The sequence below is a fragment of the Pterocles gutturalis genome, unplaced genomic scaffold (assembly GCF_000699245.1).
Source record: "Pterocles gutturalis isolate BGI_N339 unplaced genomic scaffold, ASM69924v1 scaffold13616, whole genome shotgun sequence".
Taxonomy (NCBI): Eukaryota; Metazoa; Chordata; class Aves; order Pterocliformes; family Pteroclidae; genus Pterocles; species Pterocles gutturalis.
Window position 1 is genome coordinate 25,900 of NW_010097993.1, and position 22,107 is coordinate 48,006.

At 44.1% G+C, this 22,107-nt stretch overlaps 1 protein-coding gene across 1 annotated transcript in view; it reads right to left on the reverse strand.

Annotated features, from left to right (window-relative positions):
- Window positions 1-16,622, reverse strand: part of LOC104471878 (rab GTPase-activating protein 1-like) — a 34,544-nt gene extending 17,922 nt beyond the window's left edge. The window contains exon 1 of the mRNA XM_010087377.1: window positions 16,512-16,622. Within this exon, the coding sequence (XP_010085679.1) occupies window positions 16,512-16,622 (111 nt within the window). The remainder of the gene's footprint in view (window positions 1-16,511) is intronic.
- Between the last annotated feature and the right edge of the window lie 5,485 nt (window positions 16,623-22,107).

A 22,107-nucleotide genomic window follows, 5' to 3' on the forward strand; every position in this document is an offset into this window, starting at 1 on the left:
CCTGTTCTGACAGGGCTTGAAACTTCTGCTGCACCTTCTCTGGCAACCCTGTGCACAGGCAGCGTGCCGAGCATCAGCATCCACTCTGCTCCAGGAAACCCTTCGCTCATTCTGCGATTTCTTTATCTGTTTACAGACAGTTCAGCCTGACCTTGCTGGATTAATAACTCACACAGCTATGACTCCTTCCTCCGAAATGTTTTATTGCTCTAATGAAGCACAAGCACTCAGCGGAGGCAGTTATCATTATGTTCATTTGACAGCCAAGGAAATGGAGGCAGAGATGTAAAGTGATTTCCTGAACATATTTTAGACAGCCAGAGGCTGATCCAGAGAGAAAAATCCCATTACCCGATTTCTAATTTCCAGCACCGCCTCAGCGCCAGAATGAGCAGAGTATCTCTTTCCCAGAGTTCCACTTTTCTCTACCTAACACTGCATAAACACTCCAAAAATATATTGTCCCATCACACTAACAACATAACCAGTATTCTGTGATCTTTGCACTCTTAGTAGTTTTTCCTCTCTAGTTCTCACCTCAGTGCAGAGGAAAACAAAAGAAAGAAGAAAAGCGCCAGTTAAGAAAATGTGCAATGCTTTCCTTTCCCATTCTTTGAAGTAGGTGACTTAATCTTCTGTTTCACTGGCGATGGATTTGCTCAGTATTTCAAGACTGAGGTGGGGGACTTGCATCCCTCTAAAGCCAGGGTTACACCGTGTGCTGGTGGCTGATGGGGCAGACCCCGGGCTGGCTTTGGGCGAGCTCTGACAGTGGCCACAGACACCACCTGCAGCCCCGCTTCCCCTTCATCCACCCATCGCACGCACCTCGGCTGCGGTCCCCAGAGTAAGCCCAGGCTCTTCCCACTGCGCCAAAGCAGGACCATTCCCGAGCCCAGGTGACGCCTGGGAGCCCGGCTCAGAGGTGACAGGACCAGCCTGAGCTCAGCCCTTGCTCACAGCCACGAGCACCGGCTGCAAGGGGCTCTCCTGAACCACTGTGGTGCGTGCCCCCCTGGGGGAGAGCTGAATTACGCTTGTGCGTACTTAATTTTCTTCACATTATAATTTAAAACAATATTAAAAAAAATTAATTTCCAAATGACGCTTGGTTCTGCGAAGTCTGTCGTATGAAGACTGTATGCTCTGAACAGAACCTCAGACAGCAGATAAGCGACAACAAATTTCAGATCACACGCATCGTCTTAGTTCACACTTGAAGCTGTTGTATCAATTTGTTCTAGTTAATACTTCGTATTTAAAAGACAACTAATTCAGGTTCAAGGAAGGATAATATAGCTCTATTTAAACACTTTATTGGGCCAAGCTAAGGCTTTCATGGAGCAAAAACACACGAAGAAACCGACCCGGTGCTCTACTGGTCTATGCAGCCATTGCTATGCACAACTGTATTGTCCTTTTAAAACGCAGTTGCCAAAACGACCGAAGAAGTATCTTGCAATGTCTGTCACTGGGAATAAGATTCAGAAGTAGATAAGCAACTCATTTTTCCTTTGGGAGGATGCAGTGATGGAAAACAAAGAAAAAACGCACAGTAACATGTTGACACAACAGACATGTCCCTTGGATTAGATTTTGAAGGGGGTGAGCGGGATGTCATGTTTAGATGTGATGCAATACAGTCTGAACAACTGTATCTCCAATGAGGTATTAGCCACAAGCATGAACCCTGAGAGGAAAAAGGGCAAAGCATAATTTCTCACAAAATTCTATTTGCTCTGGGTAGTCTACGGAGAGGAAAATCTGCAGCATTCATGTGCAGGAAAAAAGTAGGGATTAAAACCAGCTGCTACCTACAGAAAACTCACCAAGCTGGAGCACAGCTGGAAGAATTCCCATTTCTCCTTTTGTCCCTGTGCGGTGAAGGGCTGGCTGATAACAGGCTGTGTCACTGCAGGTTTGAAATCAAGTGGCACAGCCCTCAGCAGCGTTTCACCCAGCTATAGCACCACATGCAGGACCCAGACATCCCCTGTTCTAAAACACACCACAAATCTCATTAAGCATTGTCTAACCCCTGTTTTTGGGGCAACATGATCAAAAAGAGTTTGTGAATCATCCGATTCAAGCATGATGCTCGCGGCAGCCTGCCTTTGGGCAAGCTCGCAGCACAAACCTGCGGCGCTGGGGCTGATGAGCCGCCTCTCACCGCAGCGATGAAGGTGGGCCCACGGTGCTGTTATTCTGCTCGAGCTCGCGTGTTGCGTGCAGGACAAGAAGCCAGATGCTATTTTACCACTGTATGCTGGCAGGAAGGAGATGTTCCCTGAAATCCATTGGAAACGTACATTGGGCTGGAGAGATCTGCTTAATATGTGCCTGTCTGAATGCCTGCTGCAGAACAGCATCGCTCTGCACCTCGTGTTTGGAAAAAATACCTGACAGAAATGTTCTTTTTCTACCAGCAAAGCAGCTTGCTCCACACCAGCACACCTAAGCAGCCCTTCCTTGCAGGGGGAAGAGTTTTCTTCCTTCTGCAAGTCACTTCGTTGCCAACTCTGCACATGTAAGACCTCCTCAAGAGAGGCTTTGGGATAACACAAACCCAATTTGAAAGCTGGCTGGAGGCAAGAGAAACCAGCTTTGCTGTGGATTTTTATTTTTATTTAATTCTTCCACATCAGTTCATTATCAAAATATCTCAATTGCAACTGAGACACCCCCAGGAATTCATAAAAAAAGGGGAAAGGCGGGCTGCAAAATGGACAGAGTACCCGCACAACGTACTGTGACCCAAAATGGCAGCAGCCCTGCTCAGTGATGCTGGATGATTCCCAACAGCAGATCCTTTTGTCAGATTTTAATCTCTGCCATGTATTTCCATTCATCTAAACCTAAAAAACCTGGCATAACATTATTCTTCCATAGCCTTTCCGTTTAAAGATCTGCCTAGTTAGGTTCAGTTAGCAATACAGTAACAAAGTTAGAAGAGTAAGCTGAGACAAGGAGCCATTCAATAAGCCTCATACGCCATGCCCGTGGCAACACAGGAAAAACAGAACGAAATTCAGATTCCCTGAACTGTAGTTCTGAACACCAGCATGCACTTCTGCACTCACCACAGTGCTGTGTTTGAGAGGCACGTATAGTGACTGCAGGGGAATCTGCATTTAAAAAAACCACCAAACCCTCAAGGAAAGGATGTCCTGCCTTGGGGCAGAGCCTCTTCAGAACACTCCTCTTCAGATGCCCAAATTGGTTCTCAGCATTCAAAAATTCATTTTCACCTTGAGATATGGAGGACTTATTACCCACTTCAACTCTACTTGTTTTAGCACAAAAAGAGACATCCTGAGTGGCTTAAAAGCAGTGCTTGGAAATGGCTGATTATTTTATATACTTGCAGCTGATGTCTAGCAGCTCGCCCAGACAAAAAGTGCTTCCTCTCGTGTACAGATAAGGGCTTGAGCACTGAGATGCACACCGTGGAAGGAAACAGCTATATCCACTTTGTCAGCAAGCACCCATTTTGCATTTAAATTGGCTCTGGTCAACAGGAATACTGTGGTTTAGGATACCAATATTTGAAACATTCTAGATGGAAAATATCTGTGTACAGGTCATTTTTATTATCCAACATAAAGAATGCCTGCACAATGAGATCTCTGCTACAAAAGACCATATAGGCTAAATGAAACCACCTAAATATACCGAGGCCACGGATTAGGATCAGATAACTGGGATAAACTGATAATTTCTTCATTGGCCTGTACCTCAGAACAGTTCCAAGTGATTCTGTGTGTCTCACATACACACACCTTTTGGTATATAGCATTTGGTGCTAAAGGTTCTATGCGTATCCCCCGTGATGACACAGCATCAGACCCTCAGCTCTCCCCCATTTAGAGGCACATCGTTCATCTTGATTTACCATGCCCACCACAATTTCAGAGCTTCAGCTGTATTTCTGGGCACATTGCAGCAACAGAAGAGAAGGACGAGCAGGCTGACAAGCTCAATATTCACCACCAGCCCTGTGACAACTGAATCAGAAATCCAGGGAAAAGTCCCAGGTGATTTTCTTGCATCACTTAGCCAGGAAAGAGCCTCTCCTAGCTACGCTGTGTGAGGGTTCACTTTCCAACCTTGTTTATCCTGGAACTAAGACAGACTTATCTCACTATCACGCTTACGGAAAATTGCCCACACAAGGCTAACAGCTGAGCAGTACCCAGGTGCAAAATATTGGTTGTATCAAGGCTGTAAAACCTGTCCCGTTGAACACATTTACTCCACAGAGTCCACAGCTTTCAGCTAATAAACCCCCAGCTGAATACTTCCTCTGAAACCTGCCACAAGACTGGTGACACCGGCTGTCTCTAAAACCATAGTCTGCCGCTGCTGAGTTATCATCCCACGCCTTGTCTCCTGTCACACTCCGTGCCCAGCACAAGGGTGACATTAAACAAAATTCTGCTTCCTGAGATGGAGGATGGGCGGTCCCAGCTCTGAACCATATGCTCAGGTAAGCGCTATTCATCAGTAAAGAGCCCTGCAGCATTCTCTGAACACATGTTCTGTGTTAATATTATTCTAGATCCATTCTTTCTCGTGGTATCGATTGTAATGCTGTCACACTTTGAATTTGCAAGTCTGTTTAAGATCCCAGTCAAGCTCCTCTGATGTGTGGTGAGGTCCTGGATGCTAAAACACCTCTCATTACTTTTAGAAATATTTCAAACCCACAAATTACTAATAACAATTACTTTTAGTGCTTTACCCCACTAGCAGAAAATACATACCTTTTATACATTAACGCTGAACCATTATACGCTCACATCCACAATCCCTTCTGTTATATCAAACATTTTTATCTATATTCTAGCAACTATCATTACTTTTACCACATCTTCTCAAAAGCCTTGCCTTTTTTTCTGCTCGCCCAGCTCCATAAATACTACTGCTAAAACCCTAAAATAAAAGAATGAATTATTTAAAACCACATGTCAAATGATCAGCATTTGAAAATACAAGTGGGACAGTGTCCAACCTCCGAGGGACCAGGAGCGCTCACTGAAGCACCGTACGGCATTTTAGTGCAACAGCTAATCCTTGCCCTGCTCTGTTACCTCTGTAATCCTTCATCTGCCGAGAAGATGCCTTAAGAAGCACCTTTAATGAGGCTCTAGGTTTTGCGATATTCACACCTTTCAGCCTCCATGGAACCTGCAGAAGGGTTTGGCACAGAGCTGGGAGGGAACTGGAGGAAGGGCAGGCTGGGAGGCAGCCATGAATGTGTCATCGGTGTAAGCAGCTCCTGGAGAGCATCCCCAGGACAGGAACCACAGCAGCACCGCACCTCAGCCCTAAGAGACACAGAGCAGGCGTGCTGATTCCAAAACCTGCGTACACAAGGCTGCCTTTTGGCTTTCAAAACCTTCTGCCAAACCTTCCCATGGTTCCACCACCACCGCCAGCACTGCGGCTGAGTTTGCCGTGCAGAGACCTGCACTCATCCAGTACATCCAGCTGAGACCTGTCAGGATAATCAGTTACCCACGAACTCAAGTCCACCCACTTTATCACCCAGCAGGGAAAATCCCATGAGCATCTTAAGCACCGACAAAGGCAAGAAGTTCGCATCCGGCAGGAGGGGCTGAAGGCGGAAAATGAAATGTGGCCACGCTGCCAACCTCAGCCAGGGAGCCAAGCTGCTGCTGCTGCTGCTGAGAGCTCTGCAAGACAAAGCCCCTACAGAGGGAAAACACCCACCTTTTGGGGAAAAGGAGGCCAGTTAATATTAGCAGCAACATCTGCCTCCCACCACTTACACCCTCCGGTACCAGTGGCAGCAGAAAAGCAGCAATGTTTTGTTGTTTTGGTTTTGTTTTGTTTTCCCCCCTGAACTCTCTGTCCCAAGTCTGTCTATTCCATTTCCTTTTCCTCTTGCCAGGGAAAGAATGAGACCCCCGGTTTTGGGATAACTGGGTTCCTGTTCTCCTGTTCCACTGCTGCCTGACCTGCTATGGAAGTTCAACCCGAGTGTGGACAATCTCTGTGTGCTTGTTCTTCCCTGCACACTTAGCTTCTGTGATCTCCAAGGTAAAGGACAAACAAATACAATACCTTACTTATACCACAGGACCAGAACTTGGGATTACTTTGGTGACTATACCTTGTAGGAAAAGTACACCGCTTTGTGCACACACTGAGCTTTGTCGTGGCATAGCTATCAAACCATCTGGATTTTTCCTAGCACAAAAGCCAAGCCGAGAGCTTTCAAACATCAGCGACCAGCGTAACCAGCACTCCAGTCAACATCGCGGCTTTTTTTTTTTTGTGAGTTCATGTTGACACAGGTAGAAGGAAGCCATAAAGAAAATATGTGTGTATTGAATGGTGCATGAAGGCACAAACTGAAAAACATAAAAAATACTGAAATACATTTTCCAACCTCTGCACTGTCTTTATGCCAAATTCTTCTGAGACTTGGGTTCAAAAAGAATGAAAATAGTTGTAGACAGTGAAGACAAGAGTATTTTTAACTAACACAATCACCTACACAAACTTGCTAGTCCATCTTCTAGTAATTAAGAAATTAGGCTTCTATAAAAAGATTATCTGCCTTTTCATCTAGTTTTAGCACTCCTTTCAAAGCTGATGAACATACTGATCATGACACTGACAGAACACCAATAAATACACGTACTTTGCATTTGCCATATGTTATGGTTTGACCCTGGCTGGCAGCCAAACACCACAACAGCCACTTGCTCACCCGCCCCGCTCCCAGGGATGGGGAAGAAAATTAAAGGGGTGAAGGGAAAAGAGATTCGTGGGTTGAGATAAGAACAATTTAATAACTAAACTACAATAAAATTGGAAATAATAATGATAATAATAGTACTATACACAAATGAGTGACACACAGTGACACTGCTCACCACCCAATGACCAAGGCTCAGCCCATTCCTGGCTAATGATCCTGGAGCAGGGAGAGTCCCGAAACCGCAATCCCAGAAAGGAAGTAAGAGACTGAGTGTCCCAGAGACCAAGAGGCAACCAAGAGAGTGAGATGACCCTGAGAGAGGGACAACCCAGAGAGAGAGGGGAGGACTTTCGGACAGAGCCTCACGTCTATACTGGTCATGGTAGGCATGACATGGAATAGACCATTGGCCAATTTGGGTCTCAATCCTAAACTTAAGGTCGAATCCTAGGGTAGTAACTGGGGTTGTGCTCCCTGCCAGCTTCTCCTGCCCCTGCAGACACGGGCACAGCAGAGAAGCTGGAAAGTCCTTGACTGTCCTGGAGCAGCTCTGCCCATCAGTGTGTGATCAGCTTCTCCTCAGCACAAACCCAAACACAGCCTCCCACCAGCTGCTGGGAAGAGAGTTAACTCTGTCCCAGCCCAAACCAGGACACTACGATTACACACAAAGCTTATGGGTTTGTATGCAGGTTTACTGAGGTGTAATGTATTATATTCATGGCAAACTACAAGAGAGGTGAGGTAAGAAAGCAGAAGGCTTAGAATTCAGGAGCTTCAAATCTTTCATTCGGCCCACTTCACTTTCTCATCTTAACACAATAACTACTGAGTCTAACAGATTTGAAGTGGCTGTATCAATCTCACCTGACCTACATCACCTGTGGGGAAAGAAAGAAGTTAAATGCTGCTTTATTCTAATTTAACCATTTCTGCATTTAAATGTTGAAATATGGCCTCACAAAGTAACTCATCACCTTCTCTTCTTTAGTTGCAAAGGTTCACACTGATACCCAATTCGTTCAAGGTCATTAAAATTAAAGACCTAATGAACCAATAATGTCTAGAAACTAATTTCTTCTTCCAAATGAGCTTTTAAAAACAACAGAAACAGAAGCAGAGTTTCTCGAGCACCCAGAAAAACTTGTGACAATTTATCTGGAATTCTTTTTAAGCAGAAAATGAGGAAGCTTCAAAATACTGAAATGCCCCACTTCTGAATGTTTAATCACAAAGATTCTGTTCTTATTTATAACATGTCTATTTGAGACATTGCTTAAGTAATTCTGTCTTGATCCAATGACAATAAAAGGGCAACAAGAGGAAGTGCACTCAAACATGAAGAAAAAAGAAAATAAACAGAAAATAATATAGGTAATTTGTTAGGAACAAATCAAACAATAACTAAAACTAAATGCAGAAGAAAAAAGTTTACATTCTTTCCTGAGTTTCGTTAGGCTGGACTTGATTCTAGAGCATACTGAAAACAAGAGGATTCCTATGTGTTGTTCATATGCATGAATAATTAGACCTTGAAAATAATTATGATTCGGATGAGTCAGAATTGTCCAGAAAACAGCTCAGCTCTGCTGGAAACCAGGCTGCAGGTTTTTATGCAGAGCAGAAGTACTGACAGAACTAGCAGAGGAGATCTCCAGTCCACTATTTTAGTAAATCCTTGAACACAGCAGACATTCACTTGGACTAGAAGCAAATCCCGAACCACAAATCAAACCACCTGGACGACTTTTGTTGGTTAGCCGAAACCCAGAAGCCACACAAACATGCTGCAGAGCTGGTAAAGGTCCAGCTGATGACTACCATAGGAATGTAACTGGTTCCACACCAACACTACCTGATGAACTGTAGGCTCCATTTTATACTTTATCTACAGGTTTGATTGATACAAGTAACTTCACAGTTCTAACACTCTTCTCTAGCACTAGATTCACTACTACATGATAGATTTATTTTGAAAAAAAAACCCAAACCCCCAGAAGAATATCCAATAACCATAAAGCATTAATTAAAAAGCTTCGTAAAAATGGGTCAAAAAGCCATTGTCAAAGGGAATCATTATTCAATGACATTTTTCATTTTGGGTTAACAACATCCTAAAGGGTATCTTCTGGGACTCATAAAAGATCCAGCACTATCAAACATTACATCAGTGTCCTGGAAGTGAAAAATACAGTTCCATTAATAAAAAATCTGCAGATGATACATGGATAGAAAGAATAATAAAGAACAAGAAGGAGGACCAGAAAATTGCACATATGTATTTGAATTCCTGAAAATAGTTTAGTCAAGTGAAACACACTGCTGTGCCAACTCCGGACCAAACGTACGCAGGGCTTAACTACAGCACGGAGGAGCAGACCTCTAGCTGGGACTGAATGCCATGAAGAGATGGCATAATTCCCAAGAAAGCACCATTTGGACTTTTCCAAAACTTTGGAAACTTTTCTGCTCTCTGGGAAGAACAGAGGATGGGGGAACAGGAGGCACATGCTGTGAAAGCAGCCTGCCACAGGCTGGACAAGACCCAGCTCTTCCTCCACAGTCCTCTCTCTCCCACCTCACTGCTTGATGGCAACCTGACCAAAATAATCCTTAAATACTAATGTAAATTTTTTATTATTTTTTTTTATTTTATCTGTACCATGCAAAACCACCCCACAAGTCAGTGCATTGGCACTGCTCAGGAGGCCGTACACTGGGGCGCGGGCTGAGAACAAACACTGGGGTAGGGAGAAGGGCAGGATCCAACAGACCACCTTTGCAGCCAGAAAAATGTAACTGCTGTCAGTCAGGCTGCAGCAAAAAGGCTAATGGGAGCCCTGGGATGCACAAGGAGAGGAAAAAGAACAGATGACCAGGGAAGCTTTAACCCTGGATCGTCACTGAGACCCATACTGGAATACCGGATCTAGTTGTGGGAATTGTCATTGGGGGGGAAAAAAAAAAAGAAAAAGAGAAGGATGTAGAGCAGAGGCACTGACCTGTTCTGTGCAGGGTGCAAGTGCCTCGCAGCAGGGGGTTTCAGAGCTCAAGCTCCACAATTTGTTCAAGAGAGCACAGAAAGCAGCACTGGTCACAGCTAAGTACCTTGACAGGGACAGAATCAGTAACGGTACAGAATGCTGTACTCTGGCACAAAAATGCACGCCAGAACCAAGATGGGAAGCTGAAACCCGAATGAATCTAAATAAGAAGTTAGAAACATATTTTGAAAAGTGAGAGATTAACAGATTACCATGGAAAATGATACCTTTCCCACCTCCTGCTACACTCAGCTGAGAGCTGGATGCTTTTCCGGAAGAGCATTTAATAGAGTTTTTAATTTTCAAAAAATGCTATTGGAATGAAGCTGGATGAGAGAGATGAAACCTAGTTGATGAAAAGATGAAGATCTGCCTAGCCCAAACTGCATGAATCAGTGGGCAGGACAAACCACCTCTCCTATTTCCATGCAGCTGAACCTTGATGCCAACCACCGGCTACGCTGTCAGGCACAGATTGCCCCACAGAGCGTTTACCAGAAACAGGAAATCCGTCAGACCGGTGTGCGCTGATGCAATACCAAAAACCAGGGCTGGGCGCAAGCCAGCAGCAGCTGACGGCTTCCTGTGCGGTGGGGAGCTGCCTCTGGTGCCCTCCCACCTGCCAAATGCCACAACTGTCTCCTGCCATGATACCAAAGGCTACGGCTTCGCCTTGGAGAGTTTCTACTCCGCCTTAATCATATGCTGCAGCAAAAACGTGCTGCACGTTGGAGGTTTAGGACAGCAGGAAACAAATGGGATGCAATACAACAATAAACAGCCCAAGGTACTTTAATACAAATTATTAATTTTCATATTTAATAACAAATGAGTGATGAAGGTCAAATAAGCATGAACAAGAACAAAATGACAGGCCAGCTACACACTACCGTAATATAAAACACAGGCTTCTTCACCATTTATGAGTTCCACATTTTAGGCTAGATTTGCATATGTTAAACAAGCACTCTGCAAGTTTTATCAGACAAGCGTCTGCTCCATGATCAAGTCTGGGTTTTAGGAGCAGGAGGGACGAGGAGTTTACCCATTGTGGGGAAATTACCGCCTCTCTGGCCTACAGGGACTTGTGTACAACAGCAGACGTACGGGGGTTTCACACTGTCGCTGCAGAAGCTGTGCCAGCTTTCCGAAATATCCCAAACTCCAAGACTTTAAAGCAGGGGAAATCCAAGGAAGGAAGGGATTTCATTTTGATGTGTTTAGTTTTAACATCCAAAGGCGTCAACCACATCTTACTGAGAAAAAATTGCAGCCAAATTAATATTCATATACATCAGTTACATTCTCAAATCTAAAATAAGTTAGTAAGCAAACTGCAGTCTGATACGACAATCCATAGAATTAGCTTCAAATGAGCAGCTTCCTTCACCAATTTCAAATCTTGATGAGTTTCAGGGGAAGATAACACTGTGGGGCTGACTCCTTAAAGCAGAAAAAAAATGTAGAATTTCTATAAACAAAAATTCAGGTGATATTTCATGTTATTTTTATTATTCCATAAACATAGCTCAATTGATTTTTTGGGGAGACTGAAGACTTGTACTGGTAAAAGAAATTGCAGAAAAGCTGGAAGGATGACAGGTGTGAGTAGAACACACAAAATTTTTTAAATATGAAAGAGTTAAAGAAAGAGCAGCTGCATCCTGACATCACAAAAGGCGAGGGACTTCAGCAGTCACAGGAAGGGAAAGACAAAAGCTATTAGAGCTTTTTTCTGCACCACCCATTTAACAAATAAAATTTGCTATTTTATTATACATGCATATAAGAATTTTTGCTGCTCCAAAGACAAGGTGAGAATATTGGGGCAAAATCTGGCTGCTCCTGCCCCACAGAGGAAGAAGGGCTGGGGGTGAGACAGCTCCTACAGACATCCCAAGAGCAGGATCCCTCCTTCTGCTGGGAAGGGAAGGGCACAGACGAGGATTAAATCTACTGGGAAGAGCCAATTCTCACAAAAGCGGCCACCCAAACTCCTTTATTCCTCCTTTGACAGTAGCAACAGCCACCCAGGGAAAGATGGGCTTCCAAAGCTCAACTGCTGCCAGCTCCTCCTCACTGCAAGACTCCACGAGGCCAAATTAGAGACACAGAAAAATTTAGATCAGAAGGTCTCTGCAGAAGCATATAGACCAATCTTCTGCTCAGGTGGGGATAACTTCAGAGTGAGCTGCTCATGCAAGTCTCCAAGGACGGAGATGCCAGGGCCCCCCTGGGCAGAAGTGCTTTCCTTTACACTGAGACAGAATTTGCTGCAAATCACAACTGTTCCTCTTGCTTTGTCACTGCGTGCCTCTGAGAATCCAAGTTTGGCTCCATCCTCTCTAGGACCTTCTTTTAGGTGACAGGAGGCTGTCATTTAATCAGAGAATGGTTTGGGCTGCACGGGACCTTAAAGACCATCCAGTTGCACGGGCAGGGACACCTCCCACTGTCCCAGGTTGCTCAAAGCCTCATCCAGCCTGGCCTTGAACCCCTCCAGGGATGGGGCATCCACAGCTTCTCTGGGCAACCTGGGCCACTGCCTCACCACCCTCCTGAACTTTCTCTTCTCCAGGCTAAGCTGCCCCAACCCTCTCACCCCTCTCCTGGGTGGCTGGCCCCCTGCCTTCCCAGTGTCTCTCCACTGGGCTCTCTCTAGGTTGGGAATATCCCTTTTCTCCAAGGGGGCTCAAAACCGGATTCGGGGTGTGGGCTGCAGCCTCACAACTGCCGGGTGGAAGGGGATAACCATCTCACCCGACGTGCTGGCTGTGCTCTTGGTAACACCGCCTTGTGCACGGCTAGCCTTCCTCACTGCTGGGGCACACTCCTCGCTCGTGTGAAGCTGTCATCCCCCATGACTTCCAGCACCCTGATGCTCTCCAGACATTTGGTCCCCAACCTGCACAGACAATGGAGTGACTCCTACCCAGGGAGGAACGCAGGGTGTTGCATTTGCCTTTCCTGAACCTCAGGATGTTCCTCTCAGACCTGCCTTTCCACGTATCCACCACTTACCCCTTCAGTTTTTGCCACTTGAAAATAAAGTTTTTGCCATCTGAAAAACAGAGAGCATCCTCTTCTGGTGTCTAGGTCCAAAAATTCTAAATAGTATCAGCCCCGCTATCAACCCCAAAAAACAATGTTTACCCAGCTGCCAGTTAGACTTCAGCCCACCGACCACTGCTCTCTGTGCTCCTGCCAGACCACCCAATTTTCCACCCACTTTGCAGATCACCCACCTTCTTTGAACCTCCTCAGTCTGGCTTCAATGGGAATTTGAGAGCCTAGAAATCATTATGGCAGAGTCTCCTGGCGTGTAACCACAAATTACTTCCATGAAATGGCTGATAATTCCCCTGAACGGGGAGCTAAACACAACAAGGCAGGCAGGCAAATGAAAACACAATGAAGCTTTCCAGAAGAATGTCCTTCAGCTCTGGATTAAGAGGATTATACCACTTAGTATACCATTTTTATAACCCCTTGGGCCCAAGTTTTCTGCAGATAAATTGAGAATTGAAATTGCCTAGAGTAAAGCACAAACTACACAGCAGTTCATTTTTATATGCTGCTTTCTGTGTCTGTGCAAAGTAGCTTCAGAATAACTTGAAATCTTGAAAGCAAGACCACACAGCAAAACAACCATGTGTCACGGTCACGCTGCAACATGACTAATTTTATTAAAATATATGTTGGAGGACTGCTATCATACAGTGTTGCTGTGGAGCATATTTAACAAACCCTTACCTTAGGTCATCTACATCCAGTTTAATTGTCTGGTATTTATGTGCATCAAAGGAATGCTACAAAAGACACTGCTAACGCTTTCCACCGAAAAATTCACATTTTCCATCAAAAAATATGACTAGAATTGATGGGACCGGGGAAACAAAACAGCAGAGAATTCCATTTTTTCTCACCAACTTTATTACGTGTGTGGCACTGGACATGTCACAAGGTTACAAAGGACTGGCCTTAAGCATAAGCAACCCACATTATCCAGGCCGGGTATTTGGGTTCGGTATCAACCCTTTGCCACTTCCCGTCTAACCAGCGGCTCTCTCCTCTGTGCAGGAGAGACTCCTGTGTGCCCTGACCTATTGCACAACCCTCATGAACTATAATGAGTTACTAGTTGCAAGATTTCTGGAAGTACAACAAAGCCATCCTGGCATCCAAACTGTGGAACAGGATAAAAGCCTTTAAAGAACATTTTCTTTAAACTTTTGACTGTAACCAGAAGAACATACTAGAAACTCCTTTAAAAATAAACTAAACCTGGATTTTACAAACAAACATGAAATCCCAGGTTGCAAAACTACCTGTGCTCTTAACAGAAACTCTCAAAATAAACTAAAACTCCACAATTTTTTTTCTGCAAAAATCTTACTTTCTGTAACCTTTGTGTAATCTGGTAAAATGACCAGAGCAGAGTCAACAGGATATGCCCCAACTGATCTCCCAATTGGCAGCCTGTCCCATGATTAAACACAGCAGCAGAGAACCGAAAGAAACTTTGAGTCATCAGGTCCCATCCCTTAGCAGTGCAGGCTCCCACGCACTAATCCCATCATAATCCAGTCGAGCTTCATCTTAAACCTCCTCAGGTTGTTTGCACCATGATTTGCTTAGTTAATGCACTTCAAAACCCCTGAAGAGAGTAGTTCAGTATTTCCTATGCAAAACCCCCACATTTCTTATTTACTAGTACATAGTGCACTGAAACATGTTAATAATCTCTGATTTAGGAAAAAAAAAGAGTTGATAAGAATACATACTTACACTAAAGTCAATCATTCAGGTCTTATAAATAACAGTAATAACGACACATTTCCTCCCACAGTTGTTCCACGTAAGTACCTCTGTTTACTAGGAGATAAGTAATTACTTCATAGAGATTTTTTTTTTTTTAAATGTTATTTCACTTTATTTCCAGAGTGGCACAAACCAGCTGGCGCTGCCACGTGGTGCTCTTGACACCAGTTACTGTCTCCTCCGGCCACGCGCAGCTGATCTGGAGGAATCCAGACGCACATAACGCACCGTCCGTTCCTGTTGCTCCAAAGCCATACAGGACTTCAGAGGCTGTCACTGAGCCCGTTTCAGCAGCACTTCGCAAAGATTTAAATTATAGGGTAAAGCCACCCATGAAATGTTTTCTTACCACAATGATTTTAATTTAAACAACTGCAGTACTGGCTCTAGAGCACGCAAGCAGCTCAGGACAGGAGGCACGCAGGAAACCCCACGGCATCATTTGCTCGGAGAAACTCCTCAAGGAGTTCTCTGCCACCTTCTCCGTGGGCACCCGGCTCCTGTTAATCCTACGGCAACCTGTCTGAAGATGAGAGACTACACTGGGTTTCCGTCAATATGATAAATGCTGCCACCGCAATCAGCTAAGGCAGAGAAGAGGAAAGTGTGGTTGGACAATGAATTAAGGCATACCACATATTTAAAAATATTCAACATGGAAAAAGTATCCAGCTCTTAAGGTGCTGGTTAAGTTAAAGCCTACTTGGAGCCCAGTCTCCAACCAGGTCATACTGAAGTACACAGCTTGGTCTCTGCTAGATTTCCATATTTATTAGCTAACTATTGTAATAGACATGGTAAATTCCACCCTAGAGGAGGCCAGAGACAGAAAAAGGCATCGGAATAAAGGAATAAAAGGGATTGGGCAGAACTCTGGTTTAGATCCAGAGGTCTGTAGGAGATGCAGGAGAAGAGTTCACGCACACAACATTTCCTGAGCACGGACAGGCAGAAAAACCCAAGCAGGAGATAGGCTTAGAGAGATTTTACACAAGATAACAGTGAAGCTAATTCTTCCTCTTCTGAGAACACACAGAACTCCTTTGTCACAGCCCAGTGAACTACCTGGATACAAACACATACACAGACCAAAACCTGCAAACACAAACCCTTAGCTGGATTCCTCAATAATTACCCTGATTTGCATTTCAACTGAAATTTTAACAGCATCTGCTTTTTAAGTTAAGCTCAACAGCTATACATTTATTTTTATTTTCAAAAACTTCTTTTGACTGATTCGAGGTGGACTGACTCAACATGGGGCCATTTGTAGAATTTGAAACCAAAGATGAATTTTGACACACAACTTCAGTGTCAAAACTAGACTTGAATACAGCGCCCTACAAGTGCTGGCATCTCCATGAGGGAGGAAGATGACCACACTATACATCTCATTTACATAAATATATACACTATTTATGAGAAAAGGAAGTAGTAGTTTAACTAAAAAGGTTTTATGGATAATTGTGTTGATTTCCAAAGAGCATGTAAAAAGCTACATCATTGTTTCCGTACACAGGACAGATTCTCTTAGACTCAGTGATGCCAGACCCTGGGTGCACACTGAGCATCTGGACTGAAGGTTTCACTGACATGCTAAACAACAAAGTGTTTACATCATTTAGTGTCATTTTCCAGTTTAATTACTATTTCAATTATGTCAATATTATTTCAACAACATTATTTTAACTATTATCCTACTGAGCAAATAACCATCTTCTAAACTTAATAACCCAGAAAGATATTATTTTCATAGTCCTATCTCTTCTGAAATAAATTGTTATGTTAATTTTGTTAATGCACAAAGGCAAATTTCTGAAAAAGTAATAAAAAGAGAAACTAATAGATAGCTTTCAGCAGAAGGTCTTAACTCCAACCTTAACCACTATTGCCAAAGGAGCAAGAGCAACACCTACCACAGATTTGGGTTTGCTGACTGCCACCAGATTGGCCAGAAAGTCTTCATCGTACAGCTGGCTAAAGACATGGGCATCGTAAGCCACCGTTATGGAGATTTCTTCCATCATTTTGCCGGCAAGCTGCCGTTAGCGGCTGGAGCAGGTTTGCAGACCAAGGCTGAACCTTGGCTCAGTTCCGTGGCAGTTGTTCACACCCACCTGAAGAAGCTAACGAGGAAGGAGTGTCACCAGAGAAAATATGACCCAGCAAATCAGCTCCTCTGTGGGTTTTCCTCTCCAGGGTGCTTTTTATTATCACTGGAAGCACATATGAAACACCTGCTCACGCTCCCAACAGCCAACTTGCAAAAGGTATTTGCTGAAGTTTGGTGAAAGCCAAGGAACCTGTTTTAATTCCGGCATTAGGCTGAAGATGAAAAAGCAGCAGCCAAACCAGATTAGTATTAAGCAAGAAAAGATCCGTCAGCGCTTGACAGCAGGACTGGAATCACTTCTGTTCTTCTTGAACTTTGTAGCAATTGTTTACTCTTTATATCCAGTTTTCTCCCACGAAAGCTGATATTCCTGTTCTCAGAGTCTCTCTTTCCACTGAGCTGCTCCTTCTGGCTTATTTGTAAATTCAGAGGGACAGGTGTAACGATGATTTCTTTCAGACATTCCTTGGAACTTTCCAGAAATTTCTAAATCTCTCCTTTAAAATCTTGAAAAACACTGACTTTTGCTTTTGCACAGATGTGAATTGCATTTTGTGCCAAGTAGATACTTTGATTTTAGCAGGAAGATGATGGCATCGAGTCACAGCCCTCCAAAGAGAGTCCTCCAGTTGCCAGGTGTAACAGAGGGTAAAACTGCCATGCAAAACACCATGAAGGCTGGAAGCTCTTCCTTGAATAAGCTCGCACCTCCACAAGTGAAATAAAACAATTTATGCAATTCAAACTTTCCACGGTAGGAGGTTTTTAACCTGAACCTGGGACTGGTTTGCTTTTAATCAAGAAGTGATATGGTATCTCTTGTCTATGAGTCCTAAATAGCACAGCTGTCTTCCAAATTGCTCCCAGCTCCCCAGTTCATTTTTACTGTAACTTCTGACACAGAGAAAAAACAGTGCAAGGAAAGAATTTGGAAAAAATAATTAAAAATCAATGTTCTCAAAACTACAAATGAAAATCTAAAAAATAATAAGTAATTTCAGGGAGGCTCAGGCAAGGTAAGGCTCCTAACCAAATCAACACTTCTGTTTAGACCCATCTACTACATTTTTATCTTCTCTGGAAGTATTTTGTTCTTCCTGATGAAAAATCAAGAAACATAGATCATTTCAGCCACGCATTTGTCTCCAAAAAAGAGTATGTGCTGGATGTAGCAAATCCGGTAGAAATTTCCAGTTCAGTTTGCTGGTAGCATATGGTTACGCTCTCGCTTTCCAGAATAAACAGGGTCAGACCCACCTTGTGTTTCTCTTTTTCCTGTGCTCCTGGAGTATCTTTATCAAAGATTACTCGGGTATCTAAATAGCACCAGGTGCTATTTGCATTTGAATAAGAAACTTGAGCAACAGCTCTAGCTACAGGATTAAAGACCCAACACCTCTCCACTTAAATAGTGGGGGAAATTACATGTTATTGCTAGGAAACAGAGAGAGTTCTAATAGGCTTATGGCAAACAAAAAAATGCAGCACTTGAGGTTAAATCCCTGAGACTAAAGCAGATTCTGATCATGCTTAACCCTTGCAGGAGGCAGAAAGGTATTTTTTCCTTGAAATGCACCTACAGTGCATTTTAAAAATTCTTCTTCAAAGGCTTGCAAATTTTTTTCCAATTAATTCCCGTGGTGGAAATACTTTCGATTCCAATCCTGAAGCAACATCCAGCTCACGAGATCACTTTCCATGTCACCTACACAAAGACCATACCTGCTATGCTAAATCCTGCTCAGGTTTTCCCAAGCGCTTTAAATGACCGCTTCCTCTTCGCTTTCACTGCCTTCTGAGCTGGGCTGGTTTTTTTTATCTTGTAGCAAAAGTTCAGATCATAAAGCAAAGAGCGGCTCTTCCTCAGCTGCCTCGGAGGTGTGCTGACAAAGGCACCTGTTGTAAGAGGTAAAGAAAGTCCCTTCCCACAGCCCCTCCCGCCCCGCTGGCACCCGCTCCGGAGGCTCCCAACAGGGAGCAGCGGTGTAGGCGCAGGGGAGGGAGCAGGCGGTGGAACAGCAAACATTCCCGTGTTAATGAGAGACCAATTTAATTCCGCAATAAGGGCAGGAGGGGGAGAATGCAAATTATCAGAGGTACGCCACAGCTGCAGCTACTCAGCTCCCTCCCCTGATTCAGCCAACAGGCATTTCTATTTATAAGGAATTATAGATCAGAACCTATATTCCCTTTTTTTTCCCCCATCTTGAACAGAAGGGTTGTGATGATTTAACAGAACGAAATCTTTATGTTACTATTGTATTATTGTCCGAATAATTCCTCTCATACCTGTTCTTATCAGAGGGCTTGTAATTTTGGCATGTTCTAACTAGCAATCACAAGAACTAACACCTGATTTTTGACATTGACCAATGCGTATCTTTACTTTAAAAACGATGTTTTCCAGCTCTTATTTCAAGGTGATGAAGCTGAGCTGCCCACAAATCCCTATGAACCTGCATTTTACATCCGTGTTAACAGTCTACGTGATGCTCTGAATCAGCACACAAAATTAGAAGTATCAAGCCAGTTAAAGGAAATCCTTTGAATTAAACTGACTGAAGCCACTATGTCCACCCAGACACAGCAGCAGCACGCTCACAGCAGAGGAACTGGAAAGGAAAAGGCAAGCAGAGAGATGCCCTTGACCAGCGCTTCCCAGCATTTCAATGCAGAGCCTTCCCCTCAGCCAGGGTTTCTGCATGCTGAAGCGATGAATAATCTATCCAAAGGCACCAAAACCCACGTAGAGCAGATTCACATCTCTTTAAAGCAAAGAGCACTTCTCTGTATAACACCGCATCTACCTCGCAGCTGCCGTCCCGAGGGAACAGGAATGCAGTCCCCTCCACGTCGCGGTTTCTGAAAGCATACCTCCAAAGCAGGAATTTTTGGAGAAGTGGTTCAACCAAGCAGTCAGGATGACAGAGGAGAGCCAGCAGAAGGACAGGTGAGCTGCAGAAAACTGTTAACTAGTTAAGGGAAGTAGCCCTAATTACAGTTGCTGGGATTTATACAGAGGTGAATGGAAAGTTCCTGAATCGAGCAAACCAGCTAGCTTAGCAAAGCAAAAATCCTGCTCGCTCCCAAGATAAATTCACTCTCACTCCACCCCCAGGAATGTCTTGCTGCTATCTGACGAGGATAGGATCTTCTGATAGACGGCAAAGTGTTATGTATGCGAGGTATGTGCAGCTTCTTGCTGAGCACTCCCTTCCTACCACCCCGTTTCTGCAACATAAAGGCGTTCTCTGCGATTTGCTTTTCAGGTACTAATGGATCTGGGAAGATCACAGCAGTCTGCAGATAAGGAAATACAAAAACTCCTTCTGTAGCACTTGGAATGGCATTTGGCAGCCCTGAAGATAAGCTTACAGGTTTTTTCCCCCCAAATGGGAGTGAATAACAGTAGCATCACGCTCTTTTCACCATCCCCTTACCCATTTCGTATTCATAACCCTGCTTCAGTTTTAGATGGCAGCAGGTAAATACCTTTAGTGGTTTTGGATTCCAAGCGAGGACTGAACACTGGTGCTCCCAGGAACCCCCCACATCATCCCAGAAAAGCAGTGCCAGGCCCAGGCTGATCTACAGCACAGCAATTGCTTCCCCAAGTTTTATTTTTATTATTTAAAATGTCAAATAACATGGCCTGTTTTTTTCTTTCCAAAGAAGTGGGTGTATGCACCTGTGTTCCTCCTAAAATAATCCTCCAAACGTGTGGAAAAACCTCGGCTTGATGTGCTTTAGCATATGTACGTACAGGGGCAGACCCTCCCAGCTTCCAGCTACGCCGCATTCTCCTGATTTGAAAGCAGGCATGGCTGTAAACTCATTTTTGTGGATTAAAGCCGGAGAGAGTGAATGTTTCTCTCGCAGCGCGGCAGAGGCCAGGGTGGCTGGAACTGCTGGGGCAGAGGCATTCCCCACTCCCCAGTGCTGGTGCCGGCACTCCCCCTCAATGGAAACACACAGCCCAGCATGGGGAACGCTCGGGACTTTGGAGTCTTCATGTTCTGTGGCCAGCTCTGCCTCTCGAATGATGTACTGTGAGCACGGATAACAGAGGAGGGCAGCACTATCGCCCCGGTGTCCTTCAGCCTTGGGGGAAAGCACTAACAGCAGAGCCCCTGCAAAAGCAGGGGGAACCTTTACCAATGTGTTCGGTGCTTCTTTATGGATTAACATGAACGTAGCAGAAAACACCCAAATTCCCCCCTCCCAGCACGAAATCAGCTGTGTGCCACACCAAACACTAGTCCTGCTCCCAGGCAACAACTGATGCATAAGGATTTTCTTCCACAAAGTTCCTAGATGATCCTTAAAGCTCATGAACAGAAGTCAAACTATTTATTAGCCTCGCCTCTAAAACTACAAAGGGTGGAAGAGCAGGACAGCTGATTGCTGCCCAGTCTGTTGGAGGTCCCTCCCTGTATTTTTAAAAGCATATTCTCAATTAATTCTGTTCTTTGTATTTGTTCTGTTTCTCAAAGAGAAGGTTATTAATGCTTGCAATTTTAAAGGGTTTGGGTCAAGTCTGCATTTCATTTCAGGTTTTACGTTAACTTGAAACTAAAACTAATCAAGGCTGTGAATCTGGTTAAAACAAATCCACCCATTCTGATGTCTAAAAACTATACAAACCTGAAAAAGATTAAACAGCAGTGCAGCTGGGATGCCAGCCCACAGGCACATACACATTATTATTCAGCTCAGTGCCTTTCAGATTATTTTGCAGCCTTTTAAATTAATTCATGGCTCTGTTTTGATTTTTAAATAATTAAATTCACATTTCAAATTTATGTTTTCATATTTGTTTTCTATATTGCCACTTTTACTTTCTAAGGCTACTGGAAGTTATTTCCTCTCTTCAACTAAGTTTCCTTCTTACATCAACCGTCTGGCAGAAATATCTCACTTTGTGAACCTCCTTCTTGTCTGCCAAGAATTTGCATTAGAGCTGGGATGACTTTTTGCTTGTTTGTGTTTTTCCAGAAACGAAGGTAGCACAGGGCTCCGACCAGCCTGAGTTACTGGTGCAGGTTATCCCACGGCCCCACAAGGAGCTGTGGGGTGACAGTGGGGCAGAGGAAGAAGGAAAGAGCCAGACACCCCTGAGCCAGTGTGGCTAGTAAGTAAAAGCAATCTTGAATCTTACTGTGAGATTTTCCAAACTGTAGCCTTTAGCTGTTGAAAAAACAGATTTTACAGCCTATTTGGGTCATACATTGTATGTAGAACCCAATATAGCCAACCGAAGTTTAAACCAGAGCTGATCATATTTCCTCCTTTGCCATCCTTTTTTATTTTAGGAAAATAGGTTGGGTTTTGTTTTTTGGGGTTTTTTTTGCCTATTTGCAAAGGCCAGGGGTGGTACACACAAACGGCTGCTCCGGCTG